General features: G+C 37.9%; 1 protein-coding gene across 1 annotated transcript in view; it reads left to right on the top strand.

Annotated features, from left to right (window-relative positions):
• The window catches only part of RPS6KA5 (ribosomal protein S6 kinase A5), an 81,781-nt gene that overhangs the window by 29,367 nt on the left and 31,731 nt on the right, over positions 1 to 20,683 (top strand). Inside the window, exon 6 of the mRNA XM_082484930.1 lies at positions 19,923 to 20,006. Coding sequence (XP_082341056.1) covers positions 19,923 to 20,006 — 84 coding nt within the window. The remainder of the gene's footprint in view (positions 1 to 19,922; positions 20,007 to 20,683) is intronic.

The following is a 20,683-nucleotide window of genomic DNA, read 5'->3' as shown; positions in this document are numbered from 1 at the left end:
CACTTACGTTATCATTTTCAGATGCCTTTTTTAAAAATGCTTGACTGTGCTAATACTTTGCAGTGACTAGGCAAATGGTATGCTATGACTCTTTTTTATGCTAATAATAATTAATGCATTATTATCTTGTCTCTCTCTCGTGTCTTTATGTCACTTTTGATAAGCTTAATTGCAAGCTTTTAGGATAAAAGCTTATCTCTTATTAAATATGTGCATAGTACCTAACATAGTGATCTCTGACTGTTGACGTTAGTTGTTAATTATTTGTAAGGTACGGTTTTATCTCCAGATATGCTTTTTTAGATTTCAGAGAGTCAAAATTACACAGGATTTTACTTCTGAGAGAATTTAAAAATGGCTATTTTTTGGCTTTCACTTTAGGTATCAGAGGCATAGAAATCTGGGACTGCAGATCTAAAAGTCTTTGTTAGAAGCAGCAAAGGGGTTTTCTAAAAATAGATAACTGGTAGTTTTCTCTAGAATATTTGCATTTCAAATGGATTCTTGTAGGATTTAGGAGGTACCATTTTGAGAGATATGAAATGTTACTTTCTGAAGCAGGGAAATAGTACAGATAATGTCAGTAAATTCCTTTTAAATTGTAATGTGAAACCAAGAGGAGGTTCAACTGGCATGATGGGGGATTAGCAGCTGATTGCTGGACCAGTGCAAGAGGGGAAGTACAGAGATGCAGTTTTCAGCAGGGAAAAATGATAGTAAAAGGTGTGGCTAGGGAGAGTAAGACCTGCTTAGGGTTATCTGTGCTGGGCACAAGAGACAAAGTATATCGAATGGTATTGCTGTACTCATGGGAGGGAAAAAGAGCAGTCCTACAGCCTTTGAGTCAAAGTTGAATCCAGCTGAAGTCTTCCCTGTTATAAGAATGTCATAATGAATCAAGACCGTCTTTAAGTCTCAAAACAGGTGCTTACCTTCATGATGTCATTTACAAGCAAGGAAAGGGGAGGACTTCGATAAGCATTAGAGATGCTTGTTTGCTTTTCTCACACTCTGAACTGGATTCCTCTTTCTCCAGTCATTAAACAAAGCAGTCTTGCTAATTGGTCATCTAATGTTGGTTCCTCTGATCAATTCTGTTTTCAGTATATACCTCAGAAATCTCTTCATTTATCCATGTATTTTTTCTCACATTCTCCTTCACATTTTATATGTTTTCCCTGTTAAAAAAGCTCAACATTTCTAGTATTTCTTTTAAGGAAAAAAGTAATTGCAATTGTATTGTTTGCTTTCAAAACCTTAAGAAATTGTTTGCACTTGACAACAGTTTTTATGTGCCATTGTAATTTAGCTACGGAACCTAAACATAATTAGAATGACCCATTTACATTGACATTCCATATTTTATTCCGTGTAGACATAGAACACTTACAATTCACATTAAAAAGATACTTAACTTACACTTCTGAACCAATGTACTTACAAGAGGTAAAATTTGCCTGTATAACTGCATAGCTTTATATCTCTTTCCATGCTCGTTGGGTAGCACTTTTAAATAAAATTACACAACTGCCTAAGTCAGATAAGAGTAGCATTTGCAATTTAATCAGAGCAGTATGCTTTCCTTTCTCCCCCTTTCTTCAGGCTTTTTCCCTGGCCCACCCTGCTTCTTGCAATAACTTTGCCATTGAAAAAGTAGACTTATGCAAGTGGAATTTATTCTAGTAAGCCCCCTCTTTGGGTTGTATTTTCTGAAACAAGTTATATTTAGGTTATTAAGAATGCATAAAAATGATCAGCAGTTACAAGCATGTACTATGTTTAGGGTTCTTATCAGAGAGAATTCTTTACCATGCATTTATGAATTTCAGATGCTTTTGTAGTTAGGGATGCTTCCTAGGAAACATCACAGTTCGCTGTTTTTGTTATCCCTGCTTTAATCCGATGGCTGTTAAATATTTCCAGGTACCTGAACAAGTATAGAATCTAACAGAAGTTGGTTTATAATAAAAATAATGTACTATTTCTTGACTATAATAACTATAGCAGATTAATTGACTCTGCAGCAACGAAGAGATGGGAAGCTGCTTTTCCTAAGCACTGTTAGAGTGAAAGGAAGTAAACACATGTGACTTCTAGGAAAACAGAAACCTATTGATTTCTGCCATGTAGCTACTGAAGCATGTGTGAAGACTGCGTTGTCAAGTATCCTCTTTGTTTTACAATTATTATGTGAAAGTGCTTATAACATGCAAGAAGTACAAATCCAAGCTGAGAGCAGTGCGATATTAAGAGCTCTGAAGCGTTCTACACTACCGTTTTGCTAAAAAGAAATTTGTCTTTCACAAATTAAATAGCAGACTGGTTTTGCCTTTGTTTTATCTTTAAAGTGAAGACCATATGCTTGTATTTGCATGCAAAAAGAAGTAGTAACAGAACAGGTATAAGCTAATTGAATAAAAATGAATTTTCACACAGGATAGGTCAGTATCACAAGGTATTTAGGTATGAAATGACTTCTGATACTCAAATTTTATTTAATATCTCATGAAGACCTAGAGTTTGACTAACCTAACCACAGAATGGGATTAGGTAAGAAATCAAGATATTAAAATGAATAGTATTATTTTAATATTAAGTTTTACAGCATTGGCATTCTTAGCCCTGTAATGAATTTAAGGCTAGTCTTTCCGATTTTTTTTTTTTAACTCAACTGAATTGCAAAGAAAATCGGTGTAAAAAAGACACTTTTTAGCCATATGCTTTCATACATCTCAGTTGATGTCCCTGTCTAACAGGGATGTAGAATATATTTGCATGATATTAATATAAATTATTATCAGGAGCACAGGGAATTGATAGGACTGACAGACTTTGTATTGAAACTTCTACAGCACTGTTTTGTTCATTGCATAAGTGCAATCACTTCAGTGTTGCTATTTTTTTTTTTTTTCCCAAGAGTCTTGCATTTCATTTACCTTTCAAAAAACAAAACCCCTAAGTTTGGTAGTTTTTTTTCTTGTGTAGTATCTTTGTCTTCTGGATATGTGGTTTAGGCATATTCTTATCTTTTTATCTCATTAATAGCTCTACTTGTATATTGGAATTATTTTGATTTGGTTAGTGTCAGTTTAACCTAGTCATCAGGTCTGGTTGTCATTTTAATGTTTATTGTTGAAATGCTACTTCATTTTTTAAATTTTTTTTTCCCCTCACATTTCCATTAGTTCTGTAACTACACTAAAAATCATACTTTAGTATATATGGAGATTTTTACGTCTTAAAAAATAATCTGAACACATTCATTGACTTATTGGAGTAGTAATCTATTCTACTGGACCATGCATAACAATTAACACTTTTCTTGTTAATTAAATCGCATGAAGTACACTTTCTTCCAGAGTATAGTGAAACGTTCAATTCTTCTGCATCGGTACACATCTTCTGCATTAGCTTGTTTGCTTTTGAAATTTTTGTGTTTGCTTAATGAAGTTTAAAAAAAGTTATGTACTGAATACTGAACGTTGTCAGTCCTCAAACAATACATCTGAGAGCATAAAAATGCCTTAGTAATATAAGAGTAGATATCCTGTATGAGGGATGATTGAATTGTAATCTTAAGTCAATTGGGTGGATATCTGTGTAATTCTGTCTGATGTGTAGAATGAATAGTTCAGATACATTATTGTTTTCCCATCTGAAAATCTCTTGATCGGAGTTGCAAATTTATTTATAACTGTCAGATGCTTTTCAGTTTTGAATTGTTTGTTTTTGTTTATTAGCTGGTTGAATGAACACTTTGTTCTGGAAAGAAAATTACTATGTAATTTTAAAAGTTGTAAAAGGAAATATCATAAAAGGAAAAATGATAAAAGGAGGTTAGTCCACTATGGAATTTGGTAGATGAAGTAGGAAGAGATTTGTACACATTCTTAGTGCAGTTTAAAGGTAGTCCAGAACAGAGGGAAGTTACTGCAAGTTGACACTTGTTCAGTGCTGTATGAACTCTCATCTCACTTGAGCGACCTGGTAGATTAGCTGTGCCTTAAACTTTAGAAGACGTTTATAATTGTCCTATTAATGTGATAATGTGTGATCATGGAAATTTGATAATACACCTCTGAACTTTGATCATTCTCTTACAAAGATGAGATAGAATAATCCATACTGCAGATGACTGTTACTCTATCTGCTTGTGTTTTAGTTAAACAGTTGTTCAGTGATGTTGACATAGCACAATTTAAAGAGTAGATTTACATTTCTGCAAAGAGGAAAAAGTGAGAAAGAGTAAACAGAATAGTAAAGTTAGTCCACAGAAGTTAACATTGGTTATAGATCTCTGCACAATTAGTCATTATTTCCCTTATTTTGAAAAAGGAAGTGAGTCGATGACAAAACCTTTTTGCTTTAATTGGTGTACTTTTGTTAGTGTTTTAAGCATCGTGAAATTTAATATTGAGAACATACCAAACACTCTTAAGGCACATAACTGAACTGGACTCATTTAATTGCAAAACCAGTTTATCAGTGATCAGGTGACTGTGCCTTTGCCCAAGAGGTATCCTTTTTTCAGTTCTTATCACAAAGATGATTGTGCTTTCCCAGCATGGAACAGTAATGTGGAAGACTGGAGCACAAACTACATTCTGTCCAGATTTTGATGCCAAAATCTCAAAGTGCCGTTAAGCATTTGTGCAAGACATCATGATTTCTTACAGTGACTGCTCTAAGGATACTGTTATCTTATTGTACTATACCACTTAAAAATCACATTTTGGGGAGAAATACTGATCTGCGTTAAATAGCCTGGTATCTTCTATTGGATCTTAGAATAATATGTTGCTAGTCAACTTGGGAAAACTCTGTTTCTGTTTTCCAAGGGAAAAAAAGTAACTTTTTGAGTGCAAGTTCTGCCATCCTCATTAATCTTTTTTCTTTTTTTTTTTACCTCTGAATTACTGCAAATACCGAACTTCAATGAAACTTGGGCAGCCAGGTGTGAAAAACTTACATGACCATACGAAAATGAATTTAGAACCAGATGGATTGCATTTGAGCAAAATTATTCATTCCCACTCCTCTACCTTTTACATCTGATGCTCTCTGATAATATAAATGTTTATTTGGCATCTCCTATACATTTTCTTTCTTTACATTCTCTTTTTTTAAAAATATATGTTGGATGGCTTACAGTGGCAACTAGTAGAATTTTTTGCAGAATCAGTACTCTTATACCTTATAATTTTGCCTCTATTTGAAGAAAGAGGATTTTTTCAGTTTTACTTTGTATAGCATTCATCTGTCTTTTGGTACTGTTACCTCTCGCTTCTCAAAAGATGATGCTTTAGAAAACAAGTCTTCCAAAAATTGGAATTTTGAGAAGAACCTAGTACAAAATGTTCATCCGGGATGACAGTGGTACATACTTGCATTCCTCCCACACAATAATGTGCTGTTTCTGATTTTTTTTTATTTTTTTTTTTTTATTTTCTTGGAGAACTGAGACTTTTTTTTTTTCCTCTTAGTTATTTGCTTTACAAATCCATCATCAGGAACTGGTTTAAAGAATTCCTTGCAGAATTGCAATCACATTGCGCTGTGAAAGCAAATGTAGTCGTTGTATAAATTTGTGAAAAAGGGTTTCTTGAACCTCTACTTGACATTAGATGAGGGCTTAGCCTTGCATTGAGTTATGTTTTGGGGCCACAGCTGTAGAGGTCACAGGTTTCTTGGCTAGCATGTGGTACCAGGTTTAGCTGTTCTTGCTCTTTTTTTTAAGTGCCTGTTCTCATGACATCTGCTGGCGGACAAATCTCATTCTTGCTTGAAAAATTCGGTAGCCTGAATCCAAGTCATTAGTGTGTCCAGCTTTGATATGAGGTATAGTAACCAACATGGTATTTTGACTTAACTGGCTTCTTCAAGTAGGAACAGCCACCAGGATAGGATTTTTAATTAATTTCAGTAGACCTTATAAACTTTTTTTTTTATAAATTCTTCGGAAGGTGATGTTTCAAACTAGCGGACCTGTGATCTGCCATACTGCAACCATTCTTGGTCTAGGCTAAACCTTTAGTTTCATACTACAGTCTTCATTATGATTTTGTCGAACGCAGCAGAGCACTCTTAACTAGTGTACCACTCAACGTTGTTCCTGTCTTTGTTCTTCCTCCTGTGTCTCCTACAGAGATCATAGTTTTGGTCCTGAATAGAAGTTACAGATACAGAAGCAACAGTCTACAGCTGAGAGATCTTTGAGTGAAGCTGTACTCTTTCTGGTATGGGCAACTTAATTACCCAGTGTTATGATCAAAAACACCCCCAAAAGAATTAATAATATAAATTAAAAAAAAAAGTGAGAAAAAGAAACCAGTCAGTCTGGCATGCGCTTTTTTGGAACAGGATTTTTGTTTTTCATTTTAAATCTACATCACATCTTTAACCCATGAGTGGCTTTTCTGTCAATTTTCGTATGCCTCCTAATTGAGACTATAATTATTGTTACTCTGGACAACTAAAATGATGATGAAGACTAATGTTACAGATCTGATTTCTATGGAAACTGTTTTTTTTTCTTGGTAAGTTTTTATTTTTGAGGTAAATATCAATAAAATCTTTCAGATAGGATGACCTCTAAGGTTTACTGAAGGTATGAGGCCGGTTTCTGCATGGAATTTAGGCTTTTCATTCTTTATTTGTGATTTTCCTGAAATGCAAAATCCACTCAGCACATCAGCTTGTTAGTAACATCTTTGCTGTGTGGCCTCTACAGCATTGCAAGTAAATTTCCATTTATGACAGCATTCTTTTGATTTACCCTATGATCCTGGTTTTCTTGTTAAACTTACCAAGGGGAACTCTAATGGCTTACTTAGTCGGTAACATAGAATCATAGAATACCAGGTTGGAAGGAACCTCAAAGATGATCTGGTACAACCTTTCTTGGCAAAAGCACAGTCTAGACAAGATTTGGCTGGACAGGGTGCTTAAGTGTCCCATGTTGGGGAATCCACCACTTCCCTGGGGAGATTATTCCAGTGGCTGATTGTTCTCATTGTGAAAAATTTTCCTCTTGGTTCCAGTTGTAATGTCCCCAGAAGTAACTTGTACCCATTAGCCCTTGTCTTTTCCATGTGTCAAAAAGGAGTCTCCATCTTCTTTGTAGCCACCTGTTAAACACATGGTGATAAGGTCTCACCTAAGCCTTCTTTTCTCAAGGCTGACCAAACCCAGTTCTCTCAGCCTTTCCTCATATGGCAGGCTTCCCAGTCCTTTGATCATTTTGGTGGCCCTTCTCTGGACCCCTTCCAGCCTGTCCACGTCATTTCTGTATAGCAGGGACCAAAACTGAACATGGTATTCCAGATGTGGCCTGACAAGCTCTGAGCAGAGTGGCATAATGACTTCTTTATCTCTGCTGGTGATGCCCTTGTTGATGTAAGGCAGCATCCTGTTGGCTTTCTTCACTGCAGCAGCACACTCTTCAATCATATGGACCTCGTTGTCCACCAGGACCCCCAGGTCCCTTTCCACAGAGCTGCTCCCGAGCTGCGTAGATCCCAGCCTGTGCTGCACTCCTGGATTATGTTTTCCCAGGTGCAACACCTTACACTTGTCCTTGTTAAACTTCATAAGGTTCTTGTCAACCTACTTTTCCAGCTTATCCAGGTCTTCCTGCAGGATGCCTCTCCCTTTTGAATTGTCTGCTTCCCCACTCAGTTTGGTATCATCATCAGACTTCAGGGTGCACTTCATCCCATCATCCAGATCACTTATGAAGATATTAAACAGCATTGGGCCAATATCAGTCCGTGGGGGACCCCATTTGTGAGAGGTTGCCAGTTTGAAAAGGAGCTATTTACCACCACCCTCTGGGCATGGCCTGTCAGCCACTTCCTCACCCACTGCTCAGACCACTTGTCTAGACTGTAACGCGTCCATTTCTCTAGGAGGAGGCTGTGGGAAACTGTATCAAAAGACTTGGAAAAATCCAGGTAGCCAATGTCCACTGCTTGCTCCACATCAACTGAGCAGGTTACATTGTCATAGAAGGTGATCGAGTTGGTCAAGCACGATTTGCCCTTGATGAATCTGTGCTGGCTTTTCCCAATCATGTGCTTCATTTCATTTGTGTTAGCTCCCAGAAGGATTCATTCCATAAACTTATAGACAGTTTGCTGATAGCTGGTCTATGAGATACTCTGTGTGATACTGTTAAACTCTTCAACTGCCTAAGTTCTTCAGTCTTATGACCTGTTTCTTGAGGAATTGTGTTTCTTGACTAGTTAGTCAGGGAGCAGCAGGACGGGGAGGCTGTTCCCCACAACAGTGCAAGCTGGGAACTAAGGGTGACAGCAAAGCAAGCATGGAGGAGTATGCTCACTGGGCAGTGGCAGAATCCCGCAGTTGCCAGACAAGATCAGAGCAAGTCTAGTGGCAGTAAGACAGGCTCAGACAACAGTCCAGTAGTTATCAGACAAGCTTTTTGTGAGGAGGGAGGCATGAGGTCAACCCAGGATTTGAAGCTGGTGGATCAGGTCACTGAGGTACACAGCCAAGTACAGGCATACCTGCAGTGTGACTGACACAAGGGTCAAGAATGAGAGCCTGAACTTCAGCTCCCAGCTGAAGGATTCCTCACCCTGACAAGGTTCCACGCAGGTTACTCAGCTGCATTGTGTCAATGTTGGTCTTGAGCACAGATGCCTTAACCCCTAGGACTGGGGAAAGAGGTTGCAGAGGGTGTTGATAAGCTCAGGGTCCTCACATGGTTGTCCTAGGAAAGTTTTCACTATTTATGCTTGTAGCCAAAATGTGACTTACAGCTTTCAGAACTCTTAATTACATCCAGTCACAGTTGTACAAAATAGCAACGATAATGATAGTCTCCCTTGTATTCTAGAAATTCTGCTGGGTTTTTTTTTCTGATTGATGTTATTTGCTCCAGTGCTGACAGAGCCCTAAGAGGATCTAATTAATGCAACCTAGAAGTTAACTTTAACTTTGAAGTTCCTTTAACAAAGGAAGAAAGACGAATATGGACTTGAAACATTTGTTTAGCGGTATAAGTAGTTAAGGAAGGTAGTTTTACTCCAGCATATTTATGCAAAAAGTGTTGAGACTTCTGCGCGTTGAATTTAAATTGGTGCCAGGAACTCTTAGATAGTGTAATACAGAGTTAGATACTTGGTATCTTTTGGGACAGCGTTGCTCTCCCAAGCAATTTTTTATTAAAGCCTTCATGAGAGCATACCAGGAGGATTAGTTGCCATCATTGAACCTTCAAAACAGAATGATGCAATATATTGTATGTCTTCTATTTGAGGAGACTGACTTATCTGCTGGACTCTTGTAGCTGATGTGAAAGAGCGAGCAGACTTCACCACATAAAGTTAAGACTGTGCAAGAAACATATGAGAAGTCTTAGAAATTTTTATGTGGGTTTCCTGTTCAGAATTTGTACTAAGCGCTACTTAAGAAATAGAATTTTTGTTAAGTATGGTTAGTATACTGATAATCATACCACAAAAGGAAACAGTCATTTGAGGAACTTTACAAACAGTCTCTATTTATCCAATATAACCTTGTAGTCTGTGACAGTATCCAGCACAAATCACAGCAGTCTTCCTGCAGATACTAGAAATACCTGGCAAGGCCAAATCTTCTTGAAGAATCTGCCATATTAAGTCCCCTTTCTTGATTTTGTAAAGACTTGTGAAACATTCTGTATACCTAAAGACTTTTTGGGTTTTTTTGGTACATGAGGGAAATGTTTCCTGGCACAGTTGAAACATGCTATGCTCTGGTCTTATTGAATCATAGAATTGTAGAATATCCGGAGTTGGAAGTGGCCCACAAGGATAATTGAGTCCAACTCCTGATTCCACACAGGGCCGCCTGAAAGTTAAACCATATATCTAAGACCGTTTTCCAAACACTGACAGGCTTGTGGCCATGACCACTTCCATGGGGAGCCTGATCCAGTGCATAAACACCTTCTCAGTGAAAAATTTTTTTCCTAATATCCAATCTGGACTTCTCCTTATGCAACTTTAAGCTATTCCCTTACTTCCTATCACCAGATACCAGAGAGATCAGCACCTCACTCTGCTCCCCATCACAAGAACGTTGTAGACAGCAATCTCCTCTGCTCTTAGCTGAACAAATCTAGTTTCCTCATCTGCTCCTCGTAAGGACATGCCCTCTAGTCCTTTCACCATACTTGTTGCCCTCCTTTGGACATATTCTAGTATTTTTGTATCTTTCTTATATAGTGAAGCCTAAAAAATGAACATGGTACTCAAGGTGAGGCTGCACCAATGATGTGTATAGTGGGACAGTCTCTCTCTTTTTTTTCTTTTTTTTTATTGGACTTATTAGCTATAATGTGCTTAATGCACCCAGGATACAGCTGGTCCCCTTTTTCAACCCAGACACACTGATGACTCATACTGAGCTTACCGTGAACTGAACCCCCTAAATCTCTTTCTGTAGGGCTGTCCCCCATTCTCTACATTGATCTCTCATTGCAGGAGAGGTTAACTGCCTCCGGTATCCTTCATTAGAGATGGATTGATGTACCTAGGAAACATTAAGGACTTCGAAGATAAAGGTTCTCTCTGTGTTTTCTCCTCCTTGTGGTTTGTGGTATCCAGCAAGCAATCATATTTGCTGAATTTCTTGAGAACCAAAAGCACAGCATCTCTGTGGATCTTATTTATTCTAGAATGTAAGTTGGAAACACACTATCTAGTGCAAGAATTACAATACTGTGGTGTTAAAGAAATTTTAACGTCTGCCACTCATTTCTATTCCATGTGATCCCTTCCCCAGTTGTGAGTCTTATGCCTGTGCAAAAACATCTTTTTTTGGCATCGTTATCTCCCAAGAAATTACCATGTGCCATGCTGCTGGTAATATAAGAAGACTTACCCTCCATCAGAGAAGAAAACTTGGATTGTAAATACTTACGAATAACAATCAAGACTACAGATTTTCATGTGCTAGAATGTTTATTCACTAAATAGAATTCAGAGCAAGGTCTTTGTATTGATCATAGCTTTACCAGTTCCAAAAGGTTGATTTGAAAATTTAAATCTTCTGGCGACTGGCTTTCTTTATGTCATATATATTACATGCAGACTGCTTCCAATTTATTGGAGATGAGAGGCGTTTTCACAGAAGACTGGTGGATTTTAGTTGCAGCCCTGAGTATTTTATAGGAGTTGGAAACATAGTAGTAGCTCACGTGATTTACATGGTGTACACATTCACATGAAGTATAACCTGTTAAGTGATTGCTTAAAGACAAATCCTAAGACATGCAGAATTTTAGCTAAACTATGTTTTTCATCAGTTTGATTTTTCTCTCTGTATACCTGATCTGAAAGTTGATATGGAGAATTTTACTACCCATGCAATAAGGAGGAATTGTCCTTGACGCTAAGTAGAAAGACCATATCTGTATTAGATTAAAAACTTTATTTAAACGTGCTATACAATTCCAGAGTACCTCCAACAACAATTAAACATTCCTCTTGTCTTGCTAGGTCATAACATTTTGAAACCTTCATAATGATGAGGTCAGATTAATTGAATGAAGCAATGTAATTTGCCAACTAACAAGTATGGACAAGCATAGGAATCTTAAGGCTATTGCTGAAATCTGTGGAAGAACCCAGCCAAAACATCCATAATAATTCTATTATTTCTCCACAATAAAAATGTGATAAGAACCAGTTAGTAATTCTTGTCTGGATTGGAGAATTTTTCAGCAAACTTGTGGAGAGCCAGTCCTGAGGGCAGCCCTGAATGCCTTCAGTCAGCTTCTCTCTTACTACCTGGTTCCCTTCGGTTCCATTGAACCCTCTCCCTCTGTGTTGCTAGGTGCTACTCAGCCGCAGGGTTGTTGTTGACAGATGACATACATGCCATCAGAGACTGCAGCTTTTGACTCCCCAGCTCTACAAGTTGTCTTTGTTTTCTTTGGCCCAACAGCACTTAGTGTTTCTAGGTTCTGGTTTCGCTGTCATTTTTTAATATTGAATACACTAAAGGAGTAATTCTTCAGCTATTTGATTATGTTCCTAGAATATTTTACATGAATACAGAATGCAAGGAAATTAAAGCCTAAGCCAATTTAATAGCTGAGAAGTGACCTTTCCCTAATATTGTGTAGTTTCCATTTCTTGAAATTCTTACACTAGAAATTATGTACTCTAAGGTTTAACCAAGCCTTTTGACCATATCCTACCATCGCTTCTGTTTGCAAGGAATTAATTTTAGAGAGCACATACACTATTAAAGAGTGCTTAGAGGAGAGTAGCTTTGGTTGTATTTTTTTTTTTTTTTAAATCTGCAAAATTTATTTAAGGAGTCAAGTTTCATGTTTCAAAGTAATTTGTAGTAGTATGGTTTCAGAATGTGCCATATCTGATGTTCAGGGTAGTAGAACAAAGTATTTGTGCATTAGGTAGTTGGAGAACAGAAGTAGTCTGTTCTGTTTCAAAAGTGACCTTTCTTGTGGTTGGAGAAGTGGGTCCTAATTGTGAATGCTGAAAAGAATGGCTTCAGTGAATACTTAGCTAATTCTCTGGCTAAAATATGTTTGCACAAAGACTGTTGTGAATAAAAGAAGCCATAGAACTAGGGCCCAAGTGTCTGAGCAGTGGCACATGTTGTCTGAATGCAATTTGTCAAGTTGTAGTAGTACTTCAAAAGCCATATGTTTAAATATTAAATAATATGTCTTCAAATAACAGAATGACTGTCTTAAGACACTTGAGTGCTTCCCATATCTGCATTCACACTTTGGAGGTAAAATCACAAATGTTCAAGCTCTGAAGCAGGTGCTCTCCTTAGGCTTTGGTGCACAGGTGTAAAGCAGTGTGCTTGCAATATGCCTGTCGTGGTTTAACCTGGCAGGCAGCTTAACACCGCACAGCTGCTCGCTCACTCCCCCCACGGTGGGATGGGGGAGACAATTGGAAGAGTGAGAGAACTCCTGGGTTGAGATAAAGACAGTTTAATAACTAAAGCAAAATCCACACACAAGCAAAGGAAAACTAGGAATTCATTCACCACTTCCCATCAGCAAGCAGGTATTCAGCCATCTCCATGAAAGGGGGGCTCTATCTCTCATAATGGTTACTTGGGAAGAATTAATGTGTCTCCCCCCCCTTCTTCCCCCAGCTTTATATGCTGAGCATGATGTCATATGGCATAGAATATCGCTTTGGTCAGCTTGAGTCAGCTGGCCTAGCTGTGTCCCTTCCCAGCTTCTTGTGCACCCCCAGCTTACTTGCTGGTGGCGATGGTGTGAGAAGCAGAAAAAGCCTTGACTCTGTGTAAGCTCTGCTCAGCAGTAACTAAAAGATCCCTGTATTATCAACACTGTTTTCAGCACAAATCCAAGACATAGCCCCATAGTAGCTACTATGAAGAAAATTAATTCTATCCCAGCCAAAACCAGCACAATGCCTCAGTGTTCTGAGAAAGATACTGTAGATGGGGCATCTGTTTTTCCTTTGCAGATGTGGTTTGTTTTGTGTTGTTCTGTTTTACCTATGTTAGTATTCTGTTAGCTAGCTTTATCTCAGCATTCACACCTCTGTAGTCCTTGTTCATGTTTTTGTTTGGGTGCTTTGCTTTGTGTTTTTGTTTTGTTCCTGAGGCCTCTGAAACAAAATCTTGTGGATTCTTAAGGCTTCCTTTGATCTTTTTGTTTTAGGTTTTGTTCCCATTTTTTCCAGTGGTCAAATGGCATGCTCCAGTTTGCTCTCGTTTGCTGTCTTTTGTACAAACAGCCAATCTGGCAACAGACTGGTGAATTTTGTGCTTAATGTTTGTATAGCTTGTATGTTTCTCTTTATGTAAATTCTGGTTACCTGCAAAAGTCAAAACAGAAATCTTTATTTTCTTCAGTACTCAGCAGCATCATATTGATGACACCATTGACTCAGGAGGTACTCAAAACATCAGCCATTGCCTGTTTGACTCTTGATATTTCATTGTGGGTCATCTTTTGCTCTGGGGCTGCTTTAGAGCTCCAAAAGCTGTGCTCTGTACTTTACTTCAAGCTGACTTAGATGCCCTGTTTGCCATGCTGTGAGTAAGCATGACAGTCACGAGATGCACTTTCCACTTATGCAGGTCTTGGTTTCCAGAGGGTATGGTTAACTTGATTTTTTTTTTTTTTTTTTTTTTTGAGTCCCTGAATTAATGATGCTCTCAGCTTATTGAAGGAGGTGTAGTACTGCATAACGGTCCCTTGGGATCTTGTCCTCTGCTCTTAAGAAGACTTTTTTTCTTTACAAATACTAGTTCGGCCATGACATTCAGTCGTCTACCTGTGTCCTCCTAGCTGAAGATGTCTTCAGCCAAGTATTAAAACACAGTTTGTTTCTCTGATGTGGATCTTTGGGTGCATGTGATAAAATAATGCAGGCCTCCACCCCCCAGCTGTGGGGAAACACCTGTTCTGTATCTGTCATCTCTATTTCTTTGTCCAATTCCCATGCCCTTTTGCCTGTTTAAGGGTACTGAATCAGGCATTTTCAGTGCATCTGGGCTATGCGAGTTTTTTGTGGCCCTGGAAACTAACACCATCCTTCCAGCCCATCCTGTTCTTAAATCAGACAGAATGGAGTAGCTGTTTGTCCAAATAGTTGGCTACCCAAAGGGAGTTTGGCCCAGTAGAGGTGAGCCTTTTAGAAGCATGTTGTGCACGTGTGATTCCTTGACTATCCTGAAGTCTCATCTAGTTCCTGTGGTTCACATTGGAATTACAGTTCTTGTCCCACATACCCTGTTATCACTTGTTGAACAGTTATGAGACTTAATAACTGTGTGACCTATCGTTGCATATGTTGCTAAACTGAATTTGCATTGCTGTAGACTAGAATGTGTACTCTCAAGGACGCATCCTTGTATTATAGTAGTGACTGTTTCTCTGTCAGTCAGGCTTTTACTGTAAATGTGAGTTTGATTAATCTCTGCAGAGAAATGGAGTTTCTTCCTCTTGTATTTTTTGCCACTGTTAATGTGCTTTTTTTTTCTTGATGTGGGATCTCATTAGAAAACTGAAGGCATAAGTACGTATTCTCTGTCTTTGAGGAGAAAAGTTTACACACCTGCTTTTTACAACTTCAGGTAGTTTTAAATGCCTACCTAGTGTTCCTTGGTTATAAAGCAGGACCAAGTGATGATACTGGAAGATCATCAAGAGCCTAATTGTGCAAGACCTCTGTCCTTCAGTCAGCACTTTTGGTTGAATTCTGGAGCTATTTTTTTTTGACCTCTGGAAATGGTGTAGTTGTGGTCAACCTGCTAAAGTCAGTGTATGTACTCTTAGCAAAGAAGACACTGCTGTGAGTTTTTTTTTCTTTGGTGAAGTGACTGTCTTCCAGGATGAATGATAATCCATGTTACACCTCTCTGTCTTGGACAGTCACAGCCTTCTAATTCCCAGTTCTAAAGCTGCTTGTTGGCTAGGTGCTGTCAACGTTTCCTGGTTCGAAGACAAATTATGCCCTTTCTTCTTTGATGAGGGAAAAGGAAAACAGGATGCTAAAATAGATAATCTGTATACAAGGCTGCAGGGGTCATGTAGACATGGTATTGAAAGTGCCCCAATAAGTTAAAGCAGTTACATTTCAATAGGATCAGTCTGAATTATTGTAAGGAACTCTGAAAAAGGGCAATGCGCTACCTTTATATTGTCGTAAGTGGAGTGGGAAAAGTTAGAGGTCTACCCCATGTGTAGTACTAGAGTATTTATTAGAAACTGTCTGGTAATACATATAGGCACATCCACAGTGTCAGTATGTAGCTAATCTTGATGAATAAGTGTTAAGCAAATATAATTTAGCAAAGTAAACTGCCTGGGCATCCAGGTGAACCTGTCTGTGGTCATTAATCAAGAACTCAAACAAAATTAATCTTGTATCAGTGGCTTCATGAAAAGTTGTTGCACATTTAAGCAGCTAACCAGTTTGAAGTAGCCACTTTGTATACCTTTTCTAAAAACTATGTTATAGCATAAACATTCAGCAATGATGCTGAGCTTGGTAAAGAAAAAACCAGAAATTAAAATCAGCTGTTGTGTGCTGGAAGATGGAAGACTGTCTCCAGATTATCTGTAAACATGGAAGCACTGCTGATGGGGAACAAACATAATGATACCCTTTCAAAGACAACGACAATATTGTCGTATTGAGTTATTAAAGATGGGGTTAGGCACACTTCTGTTTCCTTCCATCAGTGTCTGTGTGCTTGCAGTTCTGCAACTCAGAAGAGGGAACCACAAATTCAGTTGTTGTTTAATAACTTCCTTTCTTGTCTTACATCTCATAACATGGAAGTATTAATAATGTAGATTCTAGAATTCGGATTCATGGTATAAAGTTGAACAAAATTGTAGATTTGGGGGCAGGGGCAAAATACAAAATGGGGTTTGGTTGTGGTTTTTGAAATTTGTTTGGGGGCTGCGTACTTGATTAGCAAGTGAAATGTGATTTCACAAATGAATGGTGAAATACAACTTCCAGTGACCTTTTGTCACAGAATGGTTGGGGTTGAAAGGGACCTCTGGAGGTCATCTGGTCCACCGCCCCCTGCTCAGACATAGTCAACTAGAGCCAGTTGCCCACTACCATGTCCAGAACCCTTTTGAATATTTCCAAAGAGGGAGACCCCACCACCTCTATGGGTGGCCTGTGCCAGTGTTCAGTCACCCTCACAGTAAAAAACATGTTTCCTGATGTTCAGAGGCAACCTCCCGTGTTTCAATTTCTGCCCATTGCCTCTGGTCCTGTCACTGCGCACCACTGAAAAGAGCCTGGCTCCCTCTTCTTTGCACTCTGCCTTCAAGCATTTCTATACAATGATGAGATCCCCCTGAGCCTTCCCGTCTCCAGGTGGAACAGTCCCAGCTCTCTCAGCCTTTCCTCATCTGCTCCAGGCCCTTAATCTTCTCAGTGGCCCATTGCTGGACTCTCTCCAGTATGTCCATGTCTCTCTTGTGCTGGGGAGACCAGAACGGGACAAAAAAGGAACCTGTTATTGAAGGTAACGTTCTTTGAAAATGGTTTTAAGCCCACATGTCATGCATAATAGTAAAGTCTATTAGTGACTCCCTGTAAGAGGCGTACTTAACAAAGACAAATTTACATAAGTACTCCTAGTGAAACTTAATGCTATAAAAACTGTGATCTGTAAGTAATGGCTAGATGTAGTTGGTGGGACTTGTAATTTAATAAAACACAACATAAATGGAGGTGTCTGACAACGAAGTATGGAGACTTTGTGACTTCAGCTGTCTGAAGTCAAGTCTTGCTACAGCATCCTATGAAGGCAAAGCTATGCAATTTTCAGTAGAGTCAAAATGCTTTGCTTTCAGACAGGTGGCTTTATTAATGTTCTGGGGAGGGCTGTAGTCCTCTGAGGTTTTTTTGTGTCATTAAATAAGAAACTATAAATAGTTGGTATCAGAGTGTTTTTTCTTAATGGTCACCCTGTAAAAGTCATAAGCGGGTTCCAACAGGGCTTCTGGAATATGACGCCAGTACATGTAATGGCAAATAAGTGTTGATTATGAAGAAAATGCTCAGTGGGTCCATTTTTTTCCCCTACCTAGTGCTGAATTCCAATTTACTACTTAATTTCTTGTGAAGAACTCAGTTTGTGATAATCATCTGCTTTGTTCATCTTGGCTCTGTTCAGCCTTGCGTTTCAGCAGTAGACTACTTCTAAACTGAAAAGAAAGTGAGAGCTAGAGGATGCAAGTACTTGCCTATGTGGATGAGAAGTTGGGGGTGTTATAAACCTCATTACAAACATCCCAGAGTGCTTTCAATTTATAAATGCCTGTTTGTGACTTACAGTATGAGTTTTTCATAATTAAGTGTAATTATAAGAAACTATTTTGAATGATACAATACCAATTTTTTCAACTTCCAAAATGATTTTGGGGATTTTAAACACTGAATTTTGTAAGGGACAAAAAATACCTCAGACATGCATTTAAGAAAGAAATAAAACTGATTTTCAAATATTGTTTCAGAAATTCCATCTTTCATATTAAAAGTTAAAATTATTGTAAAAGGTAAAAAGTAAATATAATTGAAAATCAGAACCACCAATTAGGTTTAGTAAGGATTGTAATTGTTCCTCAAAAAAGCTGCTACTAAAAGTTGTGCATGTTTTGAAATGTTGCATGTTTTTAGTGGGCCTTCTCACCAGCAAAAGGTACCTGAGATCAGAATGGTTCTGCTGTACCATTATATTAGTTCCTATACTACTCCCCAGTCTGCTTCTTGTCACCATAATGACAAGAGGCCTTGCTGTAGTGTAGAGGCTTAGCTTTATTACACAACCTGGAGACAACAAAGACATGGTTTTGCGGATGATTGGCTGAATTTGCAGCTAACTGAATGATAATAGTTCTCATCCATTTCTTTTGATATATTAGGATTATAAATTGCTTTCATAAATCTCAACTTGGCTGCATTATCTTTATTCTCTGGAGAGGTAGCAAGCAAAGAATAGTTTCATTTTGTATTTTCCACTCCCCTTCCTTTTCCTTCTTCCCCTCTCCCTCCCTCTCAGCTGAAAGAAAAATGAACAGAGGGTTATATGAGTAGCTTTGGATTGGCTGATGCCAGGGTGGAGGGCTAGGAATTTCTGCCTTTTTTTTTTTTTGCTTTTTATCACACTATCTTTCTTTTAGATAACAGGTACTGGAAAAGATAATCAAAGAGGAACAATAGTTATGTCAAAAGAAAGTGGAAGCATGAAAAGTTTATTATTTTACGGTTTTTGTCTCAGAAGTTAGTATTTCAAGTTAATATTTGAGCAAAATGAGGCCTGTAACTATTTTGAACTCAGAATTTTACCCCCCCAAACCAGTCACAGTATATGTATTTTAATAAATACAATTTAATAATATGCTGTTGGACTGTTTAATTTTTATGCCTCAGGGTAGCACTGAGCACTATTTCTAGTTTTAGAAACTTCCTCTCATTAGTGTAGTACATTCTCTTATATAGCACCTGTTTTAAACTCCAAATCTGAATCTACAAATGTAAAACCTGACTTTTGAAATATTTGCTTTTTTGAACACTCTTCTTTAAAGGACCTATCAGGATCTCTCCCCAAAATGCTAGAAGCTTGAAGGATAAGGGAGGAACAATGTTGCATGGCCCAAACACATGTGCTTTCGTCATTAGCAAGGTACAGCATGACCTCATGTTGACCTCAAAGGTAAATCGCTATCAGGGAACAATTATACATGCCTGTGAAAGCAGCTTAGTTTTGAACATAATCAAGACAATAAGTTCAGTGTGTAGAATAAAATTAAATTTACAACTCTGTCTGTCTGTCTGCCTTTCTCTTTCTCTCTTGTCTCTCTCCAAGTGTCTTCTTGAGAGAATGTTGTGGTTTTTATCTATGTGTGTGTTGCGAAAGAAAATTACTTTTCTAGAGGTCATAGTAAATTCCTAAATATAGGGAACCCAAAGGATCTTGTATCCGATTTAGTCAAATTGTACATCTTACAATGAAATGCACTTTTTAATGGAAAGGTTTCTTTTGTTGTCTAGAGTATTGATACTGCAGCCTTCAGAATGTGTGTTTATATATTCCTTGGGGAATCTTGGGTAACTGTGAAATGTATAGGTCGTTTTAGAGTTATGGGAAAGTTTTTTAGATATCAATATGTTAATTTTTGTGTGCTTATCTTAGACTGCCACACAAACCCATGACATTTTATTTTTTTGTAGAAGACTAAATATTCTGTAGCGTTGTGTGATGCATCTCTGTATATGATGGAATATGATTTAGCTAGCAGTTCTGAGCTATTTGGAGAAGAATTGCTGCCAGCATCTTGGAACTATTAGCCATATCTGTCCCATATGATTTGTATAATATAATGGTCTGACATGAATTTTATTTTCTTTTTTTGCTAGAATGAGAGAGCATATTCCTTCTGTGGAACAATAGAATACATGGCTCCAGATATTGTAAGAGGAGGAGATACAGGACATGATAAGGTATGTTCTAAGTTTATCGCTGGAAAGAAATTAATTCTTTAGGCGACGCTGTTGTTCAGTTTGAGGGGTTTTTGTAAAAAAAAAAAGAAAAAAGTATTTAGTTCAAAGTGGAAAAATGACTGATTTGTGGCTAATTCAGATATATTTTTTAAATTGTATATCATGGAAATCTATTATGTATCTTGAAGTATGGAGTGGGTTATTAATGTTATTAATGTTCTCAGATTGCAAAAAAGTATTTTTTTTTTTAGCTGGAGACTCAAGTTTTATTATGAATTAATTAAAGTGTCAGCAATTGATGGGAAAGATCAAGATAAACATAATTCACAGATGATATTTGAAACAAAAAAACCCCCTACTCCCCAAAAGAATTCTACAATATTCCTAGATAAATCATTCTGACTGCTCACTATACTGAGAAGTTTTGGAGAATATTTAATCTCTGGGTTTTTTTTTTCTCTGAACTGAGTTGACTTGTCTTTCTGTTGCGGGTCATGGAATATAGTTTTATCACAGTTCCTCTTGTAATAGCCTGTTTAAGCAGCAGAAAATGTTATGTCACCCTCCATGTCCTTTTTCTGGACTAACTGGAGTCAGTCTGACTTTGCCCGAGAAGGTTCTTTCTTCTCCTTCGTTATGCATTCTACTTCTCTCTTGGTCTGAGTTTGCCTGTGTAT

This window comes from Vanellus vanellus, assembly GCF_965231255.1.
Source record: "Vanellus vanellus genome assembly, chromosome: 6".
Lineage (NCBI taxonomy): Eukaryota > Metazoa > Chordata > Aves > Charadriiformes > Charadriidae > Vanellus > Vanellus vanellus.
This window is presented reverse-complemented; position numbering and strand designations above follow the sequence as displayed.